Source organism: Ochotona princeps, chromosome 20, assembly GCF_030435755.1.
Source record: "Ochotona princeps isolate mOchPri1 chromosome 20, mOchPri1.hap1, whole genome shotgun sequence".
NCBI classification, from domain to species: domain Eukaryota; kingdom Metazoa; phylum Chordata; class Mammalia; order Lagomorpha; family Ochotonidae; genus Ochotona; species Ochotona princeps.
In genome coordinates this window covers 3,562,557-3,572,949 of record NC_080851.1, presented here as the reverse complement: position 1 = coordinate 3,572,949, position 10,393 = coordinate 3,562,557, and the positions used below count along the sequence as shown (strand labels likewise).

The 10,393-nt window shown below is 54.9% G+C and overlaps 1 protein-coding gene across 1 annotated transcript; it reads left to right on the top strand.

Moving 5' to 3' along the window:
• The first annotated feature begins 7,524 nt into the window (after positions 1–7,524).
• Positions 7,525–10,011, top strand: PPIA (peptidylprolyl isomerase A). Its single transcript, XM_004582237.3, has 5 exons — positions 7,525–7,659; positions 8,955–8,985; positions 9,072–9,160; positions 9,296–9,468; positions 9,685–10,011. The coding sequence occupies exons 1-5, from the start codon at positions 7,591–7,593 to the stop codon at positions 9,815–9,817; spliced, it is 495 nt and encodes a 164-aa protein (XP_004582294.1). The 5' UTR covers positions 7,525–7,590; the 3' UTR covers positions 9,818–10,011.
• The last annotated feature ends 382 nt before the right edge of the window (positions 10,012–10,393 follow it).

Sequence of the window (10,393 nt, the reverse complement as noted above, 5' to 3'; positions counted from 1 at the left end):
TCCCCAAGTGAGCCGCAACGGTCAGTGCGCGCCAATCCGAAGCCAGGAATCAGGAACCTCTTCCGGGTCTCCCATGTGGGTGCAGGGTCCCAATGCATTGGGCCGTCCTTGACTGCTTTCCCAGGCCACAAGCAGGGAGCTGGATGGGAAGTGGAGCTGCCGGGATTAGAACCAGCGCCCATATGGGATCCCGGGGCATTCAAGACGAGGACTTTAGCCACTAGGCCACGCCACTGGGCCCTATTTGTTTCTTAAGATATTTTTATTGGAAAGCCAGATATACAGAGAAGAGACAGAGGGAAAGATCTTCAATTGGCTGGTTCACTCCCCAAGTGGTCACAATAGCCAGAACTGAGCTGATCCAAACCCAGGAGCCAGGAGCTTCTGGGTCTCCCACATAGGTGCAGGGTCCCAAGGCTTTGGTCATCCTCTACTGCTTTCCCAGGCTACACGCAGGGAGCTGGACGGGAAGCGGGACAGCCCGAATTAGAACTGACGCCCATATGGGATCCCAACGTTCAAGGCAAGAACTTTAAACTAGCCACTATGCCAGGCCCCCACCAGATGTTCTTAACCACCAGGACTGGGCCAGGCTGAAGCCAGGAGCTTCTTCTGGGTCTCTTACATTGTCAGGGACCCATAGACTTGGGCCATTGTCCACTGCTTTCCCAGGCCACTAGCAGGGAGCTGGATTGGGAACAGAGCAGCTGGGACATGAACTAGCGCCCACAGGGAATGCTAATTTGCAGGAGGATTAGCTTGTTGGCCCTGGGACACCCCCATTTCTGTCACCTGGACCTCCGACAGCCAGCTTCATGTATCCTGGGAGTTTCCTGGGTTCCCTGCAACACAGCCTTTTCCTGCCCTGGAGAGGGCTGCTCTCTGGGCTTATCCTCAGACTCCAGCTGGCCCTGCGTGTGTGGCCACTGGGAGCCATGAGTCCCTAGGGCTTAATAACCAGAATTTGCACAGAACTCCTAAAACCAACAACCAAAAGCCAAAGCAACCCATTTTTAAAAAATGGATAAGGGAGGGCCTGCATTGTGGCACAACAGCACCCCACAGGAGTGCCAGTTTAATTCTGGCCTGCTCCACTTCCTACTCAGTTGGCTGCTCATGTGCCTCAGAAGCAAGGCTGGAGAATCCGGTCCAAGTCATTGGGTCGCTGCCACCTACGTGGGAGAGCCAAATGGGGCACTAAGCTCCTGGCTTCTGCCTAGCCCAGCCCCTGTTAGGTGGCCATTTTGGAGAGGAAGCCAGCACGTGCAAGCTCAGCGTGTCACTCTCGGTCTTTCCAATGCGTCCTTCAGTCTTAGAGTGACAGCTCAGAACTGTGGGTGCTGCTGAGTCCAGGAGGGGCCAGTGTCCAGCTGCAGACCAAGGGGATTCTGTGGCAGTGTGGATGAGCCCCAAAGACCCTCGGTTCAGGAAAGTGAGTCTGGGGTAAAGGAGGAATCCTGTGGGGTGCTCTGCTCGCCTGAGCGCCTTACAGCGATGCAAGTACAGCAACAGGAAGCCAGAGAGGGGCTCAGGGCATTATAGTTTAATAATATTAGATACTATTTAGTATGTCAGCTTCCATGTGGAAGGAAGCAAATGGGTACTGATCGGACTGGCCTGCAAAGGTGCGAGGTGTGTATAGCACAGCCTGCTGAGCCCCTACCTGGGATGTACAGGTAGGTGTTTCCCCCTAGTGCTCCCATCATTTGGGGAGTGAGACCGTTGATGGAAGTTTGATTTCTGCCTTGCTCTGCCTCTCAAGGGGTTGAAAATAAACACATATTTGAAACTTTAGCAGGCCTGGCAGAGTGGCCTAGCAGCTGAAGTCCTAGCCTTGAACATGCCAGGATCCCATATGGGCGCCGGTTCTAATCCCAGCAGCTCCACTTCCCATCCAGCTCCCTGCTTGTGACCTGGGAAAGCAGTTCAGGATGGCCCAAGTCTTTGGGACCCTGCACCCGCGTGGGAGACCTGGAGGAAGTTCCTGGCTCCTGGTTCCTGGCTTCGGATCGGCACAGAACCGGCTGCTGCGCTCACTTGGGGAGTGAATCATCAGTCGGAAGATCTTCCTCTCTGTCTCTCCTCCTCTCTGTATATCTGACTTTGTAATAAAAATAAATAAAACTTAAAAAAAAAAAAAAACTTTAGCTCCTCTTCAAACAATGGACTGCGTCACTTTGTATGCTCCTGTTAACTTTTCCAGATGTTGAGGCTGTGGCTGGTGCTGCAGCGACCAGGACGGGGCGGGGGGCCGGATCAGCCGTGCCTGTAGCTCTTGGCCGCTTGGCCCGGTGGCAATCCGGCCGTGGCAGCGCCCGCACTGGCGGGCTTCTTCAGGCATGACAAACTGGGAGGTCTGCGAGAGAAGGAAGCCGCGATGTAGGGGGGTCGCACCCTTCCGGGCACTCGGCAGTCGCGCGCCCCAGCTCCTTCCCGCATTCCTCTTCATTAACGGGGCCCCGGGGGGGATGTGGGCAGCCTGGCGCCCAATCAGACGCCGCTCCTCCCGGATTCCGCAGCCGGGCGGGACTCCCTGGACCGCCGGGATCTGCTCGGCGTCCAATCGGCTCCCCAGCCTTTCCTTCCTTCTCTGCCCCAGGGAACCTGAAGCTGAACCTGCGGCGCGCCGGCAGTCGGCTCCGCCCCAGGATGGGCGTCGCCTGCGGTTGGGTGCTCCGAGGCACGTTTACTGCAGAAGGACTCTCCAGGGGGTACTTTATTAGGAGTTCGAGAGCCACCTGTAATTAAAGCTGCGATGTTAAGACCTCTTCCTCCCGCAGGCTTCAAGTTTAGCTCATCCATCATAGGAAGCTCTTTGTAAGTCCGGTGTGTTTAACCCGTTCAACACATCTGAGACACCTGAAACAGCTTGTGCCCGCCTCACCCATTACTTTATTTCTCCTTTTTTTAAAGATTCATCTATTTTTATTGTAAAGTCAGATATACAGAGAGGAGGAGAGACAGAGAGGAAGATCTTCCGTCCACTGATTCACTCCCCAAAGCGGCCACAACGGCCGGAGCTGAGCTCTTGTGACCTGGTAAAGCAGCCGAGGATGGCCCAAGGCCTTGGGGCACTGCTCCCACCTGGGAGACCTGAAAGATGCTCCTGGCTTCGGATTGGCTCAGCTCCGGACGTTGCAGCCACTTGGGGAGAGAACCAGCAGACGGAAGATCTTCCTCTCTGTATATCTGCCTTGCCAATAAAAATAAATCTTTAAAAATAAATAAATACTTGCCTTAATTTAAGATGATATGACGTTATGTATAGCATGTTATAAATGTTATATGTTGTGTATAAACTAAAATTGAAATGTCAATGAGGTGGTCACAGAAGGTGGCTAGGAACTCGCATTTACTTTTAACATATTGGTTACTCATTACTATGTCAATTAATTCCATAATGATGTAAATTTTTGCTGATGGTATGTTGGAGCTTTCAATTGACTGGGATGATACTCTGCTGGCTCTGTCTTCAGACCAGAGAGGGTATACCTAAGAAGCCGTTGAACTTGACTGGACAATAAGATGCTGGACCCTATGTTTGGTATACGCTTGCAATGGGGGAATCTCAACTGAACTTGAGCTGTGGTTATGCAACAAAGTGGAGGAATCCACCATGGTGGGAGGGTTTGGGGAGGGGTGGGAGAACCCAAGTATCTATGTAACTGTGTCACATAATACAATGTAATTAATGAATTAAAAATAATAAATAATAAAATAAAACAAACAAACCAAAAATAAATAAATACTTAAATTTAAGAAAATACTTTTTTTTGAAGACCTAGCACAATGGCCCAACTGGCTAATCCTACCCTTGCAAGTGCCAGTTTCCCATTTGAGTACCAGTTTATGTCCCGCTTGCTCCAGTTAGCACCCAGGTCCCTGCTTGTGGCCTGGGAAAGCAGCAAAGGATGGCCCAAAGCCTTAGGACCCTGCAGCTGCATGGGAGACCTGGAAGAGGCTTCTAGCTTGGGATCGGCTCAGCTCGAGCCATTGCGGCCACTTGGGGAGTGAAGCAGCAGATGGAAGCTCTTCTTCTCTGTCTCTCCTTCTCTCTGTAAATCTTGCCTTTTCAGTAAAAATATCTGAAAAATATCTGAAAGGCAACTTCCGCTTTTGTTCTGCACAACTTGCTGCAATAGTTGGTGCTGAGCCTGGCCCAAGCCAGTAGGCAGGAACCCCACTCTGGTCTCAGAGAGTATCTCTAGGACTGGGGCCATTAGCTGGTACCTTCCCAGACACATGGACTGCATGAGAAGTGGAGGGACCAAAACTCCAGCCGCTACTCCCACATGGCCCACCCCTCCACACGTTCCCACACAGTAGGAATCCCATGGCAGGAACAGAATTTAATGCCACACAGTGAGTGCGTGCAAGGCTCAGGGTTATGGCAATCTTGGGGTGGTGGGAGGTATGTGTGTTGTGACCCCCTCTGCTCCCTCCCCAGTTCACTGTGAAGAGGAAGAGGGTGGTTCTGGGATGATGTGGCTTGGGTGGCTGGAGGATGGAGGAAATCCTGGGAAGAGGAGGTGCAGAGATCAAGGCAGAAGGGAGGTTAACAAGGCAGCGGCCAGGCCTCAGAAGGCCCTCCACCCAGGGCAGGCTTCAGACACGAGTGGCTGGGTCAGGGCTGCTAAGGAGGAGTATGCTGCCAGGTCCCAAGCAACCTGGGGGGGTGGGGCTGGAGCTTCTGGGAGCCTGTTCCTTCACCCAAGAGTGTGTCTGCTACTGGATCAGAGTGGGAGGTGGGGCAGCCTCCCTTCCTGGCCGCTCAAAGGCCTGCTTGCCACAACACAGAGCAGGGGCTGGCGTTGTGGCACTGTGGGTTTGTCTACTACTTCGGACACTAACGTCCCATATAGGAGTACTGCCAGGTTGATTGTGGAGGGTATTAAGTAAGGAAAAGAGGATCAAATGTCTAACTGGGGCCAGCTTCATGATGCAGGGGATTTAGCTGCTGCTTGTCACGCTGGCATCCCACCTTGGCACACTGGTCTGAGTTCTGGCTGCTCCACTTCCCATCTAGTTCCCTGTTCATGCTCCCAGGAAGGCAGTGGAAGACAGGCTGAAACGCTTGGGTCCCTGTGACCCATGTGGGAGCCCTGTGCGGAACTCAGGGTTTCTGGCTTTGGCCTGGACCAGCCCCAGTCGCCGTGGCCAGCTGAGGAGTGAAACATTAAATGGAGCTCTGTCTCCCATCCTCAATCTTTCAGGAAGGTAAGCGAAGATGTGTAACAGAAGTGAAATGCATGCCACTGCTAAGAGGGGAAAGCATTCCAGGGAGGAAAGCAGGAGCGAAAAGCCAGAGTCAAAGTGAGGCAACCAGACAAGCTCCACGTGGGCAGCCTGGGGCACTGCGAGGCCTACCTGCTGCCCGGTCCCGGGTTTGGTAACGGTGATAGGGGGCAGAAGCTGGCAGGCAGAGGTGCTCAGCTGGGACCTGGACAAGAGACACCCGATGAACCAGCTTCAGTGCTGACATCCCATGTGGACGCCAGTTTGAATTCCGGCTGCCGCACCTCTGATCTAGCTCCCTGCTAACGTCCCTGGGAAAGCACTAACAGCCCAGGTGCTTGGGCACCTGCATTCACACGGCAGAAGCAGCTCCAGGACCCAGCTTTGGACCAGCCTGGCTCTGGATGTCCCACCCACCTGGGGAGTAAGGACCTGGGGGCAGGCTACAACCTCCCAGGTGGTCTGTTTGCAGTGTTGCCTGCCCTGGCCCCCTCCCTCTCTTGCTGTGAGACCAGAGTTTATACAAGATGCCATGAGGGGCCCGGCGGAGTGGCCTAGTGGCTAAAGTCCTTGCCTTGAAAGCCCCGGGATCCCATATGGGCGCCGGTTCTAATCCCGGCAGCTCCACTTCCCATCCAGCTCCCTGCTTGTGGCCTGAGAAAGCAGTCGAGGACAGCTCAATGCATTGGGACCCTGCACCCGTGTGGGAGACCCAGAAGAGGTTCCAGGTTCCCGGCTTCGGATTGGCACGTATTGGCCCGTTGCGGCTCACTTGGGGAGTGAATCATCAGACGGAAGATCTTCCTCTCTGTCTCTCCTCCTCTGTGTGTATCTGGCTGTAATAAAATGAATAAATCTTTAAAAAAAAAAAAAAAGATGCCATGAGAACAAAAGCTACAGGTGCGGATTCGCGGCTCGCAGAGCCAGACTGGGCAGCCGCTGAGCTCAGTAGGATGTTTCTGGTCCGATTTGACCAAATAAAGCCTGGGCAGCCCCCGGTTCCCGAGGCTGTGTGTGTACTGATGTTTAGTCAGGCAGCCCAGTTGAACAGGTGGTACTTAAGCTAAGGGCTGCCACACAACACTGGCTGCCCCTTCCCAAAGCAGCAATCGCGGCGTTTTGGGTGCACACAGCCTGCGCTGATGGAATCTCAAATACACAGCAAAGGAAGAGACCCCACAAAGCAGGCGAGCTGAGCGTTCAGCCACATGCATTGATCTCTGACAAGGGGTTCCCATCTGCTCTAAATGTCAAGCAGAAGGAAACTGCCTGGAGGCCCTGGCTTGCGTTTGGCCTCCTCAAAGACAAACACTACCTTCCTCCAGGTCACGGGGAGTGAGCAAAAAGAAAACACACAAAAGTTTCCAGGTCTGGCCTTACTCTTCCCGTCTGTAATATAGGGATGCTCTGTGTGTGAGAGAAGCCGTCCTCTGTGAGCGACTGGGAAGCCATCCGCTCTGACAGCAAGAAGCCAGGTCCCGGGCTTCCCTGGCTTTGCCCAGACCTGAATTTTAGCCATGACTAGTGCAGCTAGACACACAAATTCCTTTCTTAAGGTTTATCTACCCAAGGCACACGGGTGGATACTGATTAAAAGCATCAGTGGTGTCACTGCCTGAAGGAATTCACGTCCACCCGCAGCTCATCTTCACCGCGTCTGACCCGAGAGGCGCGGCCATGGCGGCCATGGGAATCCAGAGGACGGGGGTGCCGCCGCGTACGGGTCCTCAGGCAGGGACCTGCCGGCGCCCGTTCCCACGGCTGCTGCCCAGGGGACATTCCAGCCGACGGGGCGAGGCCCCTTCGGAAAGTAGGGCGCTTGCCAAGCACCTCACAGCCTGGAACCCACCCGCGATGCTCAAAAGCCACCTCGCCATCGCCTTCCAGACATGGCCGGTTCCGGCGGGGAGCCGCGTACCTTGCGCGACCTTCACTGGCCGCGCGACCTTGAGGCCGCCTGCGCCTCAGTTGTCCCTCTGTGTAATAGAGAGAAGGGTAGCACAGGGGGGCAGGATTCGAGGGTCCACGCGCCACGGCCTCCTGCGGCCGGCCGGCCCGCCCGCACTCCCGCCCTGCGCCGCCGCCCCACGCCGCAGCCACCGCGCTGGAGCCCGCGGGCGGGAACTCGCCTTACCGCGTCGGGGCGCATGCGCACGGCTTGCCCGACCGCCAGAGCAGCCTCCCGCCCATAGGCCGGCGGCGACGTCACTCCGACAGGGCCGCAGTTGCAACTGGTCAGACCGAGGCGCGCGACCAGGTTGTAGGCGGGGCTTGGGCCTCTATATAATGGTCGGGCGCCCCGGCTCGTGCCGCTTTGCAGACGCCGTTGTCTCCCGTCGCTCCTCGCTGTCAGCCATGGTCAACCCTACCGTGTTTTTCGACATCGCCGTCGACGGCGAGCCTCTGGGCCGCGTCTCCTTCGAGGTTGGGCGGGCGGCAGTCCCCGGGGTGGGGTCCAGGGCCGGGCCGGGGCTCGGTGGTGCCCCGCGGGCCTGAGCCGACACTCCCGAGGTGGGGAGGGAGGGCGGGTGGCGGCGCTGCTGCCGCCATTTCCTGACGAGGGGCCATTTTGGGAGGCGGGCGAGGAGCCGGAGGAGGCCGGCGAGGCGGGGGACAAAGGCGGGCGGGGCGGGGGGAGGGGCGCCGCCCCCGCCCGGCCGCTCCACGTGGCCGCGCCCTGCCCGGCGCACGTGCTCGGCCCTGCCCGCGCCCCGCCGTCCGGTGGGCTCCGGCCCGGGAGCCGCGAGGGCGGCGGCCGATCGGCCCTCGAGGGCGGCGGCGGCGAGACCGGCCGGCCGGCCCCGGGCGACTCACCACCGGCCGGAACGCGGCGCGCCGGGCTGCGGCGGCGCTCGCGAGCGTCCCCGCGGGGCTGGCCGGTTGCGATGGTTACCTCATTAATTTAGAGGGTGCTAATTGGGCATCTAAAGGTGGGTTAGTCATTGCAGCATGGCGTCCCCACGACTGGCCGGTCTCGAAAAGGGTGCAGTCCTCGATCATCTCTCAGCTGATGGGCGTGGGCCCACGTGGGCCGTGAAGACAGTGGTGCAGCCACCGGTGGCGAGGTTTTAGGCTATTCCAGAAATGGAAGCTTCCCCCTCATGCTCTCGGGAGAGCAAGGAGGATCGGCTGCTACCTGGGTTTTACGCTTCACCTTGTACCTCTAGGAGGCTGATGGCTGGGTACTGCCAGAGCTTCGTGCTGGGCAGTCAGGCTGGCTGGCTCCTTGAGAAGGACTGAGGGCCTTAAAGGTCTAAAACTGCAGCCCAGAAGTGCAGGTTGCAAAGCTCTGGGAGAGATCATGTTCCCCGCACATAGTTAAAAGCAAATTTACAATTCCTAGAAAGGCAGCAGATATTAATAGTTGACTTGGTCACATCTCTGGAATATTCCATGTTACCGCTGTCTTCCTGTGGTGATTGCACTCATGGAGCTGTAGGCATTGGAGGGAAAGGCATTTTCATTTGCAGTGATTGAACAAGAAACCCCTATATCCCCGACCTCGCGTCAGTTCGTGTTATTCCTATGAAAATTTTGTCGTTTAACGTTCCAGTGACTTGGGAGTGGGAATAAGCATTTGAGAAACCAGAAGTCCTAACTGGCCCTGGGCCCTGTGCTGGCAAGCTGCTGGCTCCTGGCTTTAGGGGGGAAGCCCGAGAGTTGGGTGCAGAGCAGCAAAATATGGGAGCAGGTGGTGATTGTCATTTTTTGTCTTACAGCTGTTTGCAGACAAAGTCCCAAAGACTGCAGGTTGGTTCACTTTCTAAATTGGACATGTTGGTGTGATGTTAATGTGTTTTTATATTTCTACAATGCTCTTTTTGTTTTTTAAACAGAAAACTTCCGTGCGCTGAGCACTGGAGAGAAAGGATTTGGTTACAAAGGTTCCTGCTTTCACAGGATTATTCCAGGGTTTATGTGCCAGGTATGACATTGACTGATTTTTAATTGAAGTTACTCCCTAAGATTTATCAGAGTATGTCAAACGCAAAGCTCGAGCCTTTCTGGCTGCAGTTTCTGATTATGTGGCCAAATGACAGGCTCCTGTCATGTTTTACAGGGTGGCGACTTCACACGCCATAATGGCACTGGTGGCAAGTCCATCTATGGAGAGAAATTCGATGACGAAAACTTCATCCTGAAGCACACAGGGCCTGGCATCTTGTCCATGGCCAATGCTGGGCCCAACACCAACGGTTCGCAGTTTTTCATCTGCACTGCCAAGACTGAATGGTAAGGGAGGGCTGAGGAAAGGAAGCTGAAAGACGAAGCAGTACTGGTCACTGCAGCTTCCTTCTGGAAGCCAAAACATTTAACATTGGCTTACAAGCTGCTCGCATTCTCTTGCTCTGTATTGGGCATTTGTAGGTCATTGTTTGATCTTTGAATACAGTGCAGTCTGCTCACTGAACTGCAATGCTAGACAGGAGTGATTTTTCTTGTTTCCAGGTTGGATGGCAAACATGTGGTCTTCGGCAGAGTGAAGGAGGGCATGAGTATTGTGGAGGCCATGGAGAACTTTGGGTCTGAGAATGGCAAGACCAGCAAGAAGGTGACCATTGCCAACTGTGGACAGCTCTAATCCACCACTTGTTTCTCCTCACCACCAGATCATTCCTCCTGCGGCTCAGGAGAGCACCCTTCATCCCATCTGCTGACACCCTACGCTGCGCTCCCTGCAGTTCTTGGGGTTCCCTGTGTTCTGTACTGCCCTTCCACGTTTAGCAGGATTGCAGAGTTAAAGTTATGATTATGAAATAAAACCGTAAACGACAAGTTGTCTGACTCAGTGCTTAGTTTTTTTACTTCCCGAGCCTGAGTGTCCTGATGCAGGCAGAGTGGGATAGTGGAAATTTAAGCAGGGGCCTGAATTAGACTTTAACCAGGTTGGACCAGTGTCAAATAGCGATGGAAAGTTCCTATTTTGGGTACCTGTGGCTGTTGGGTCAATTTCAGTATTTTTTGTTTTAAGATTTATTTCTATTGGAAAGGCAGATAAAGAGAGGAAGATCTGTCTGATGGTTCTCTCCCCAACCTGCCACAATGGCTAGTGCTGAACCAGTTGGGAGCCAGGAACTTCCTCTGGCTCTCCCACGTGGGTGCAGGGTCCCAAACCTTTGGGCCGTCCTTGACTGCTTTCCCAGGCCACAAGCACAGA

What these genes read in the sequence shown, in the direction of transcription:
- PPIA (XM_004582237.3), top strand. Translation starts at nt 7,591, where the DNA reads ATGGTCAACCCTACCGTGTTTTTCGACATCGCCGTCGACGGCGAGCCT. An exon ending in CAAAGTCCCAAAGACTGCAG is followed by an intron (nt 8,986 to 9,071) that starts GTTGGTTCACTT and finishes TTTTTTAAACAG; the next exon opens with AAAACTTCCGTGCGCTGAGC. An exon ending in TGCACTGCCAAGACTGAATG is followed by an intron (nt 9,469 to 9,684) that starts GTAAGGGAGGGC and finishes TCTTGTTTCCAG; the next exon opens with GTTGGATGGCAAACATGTGG.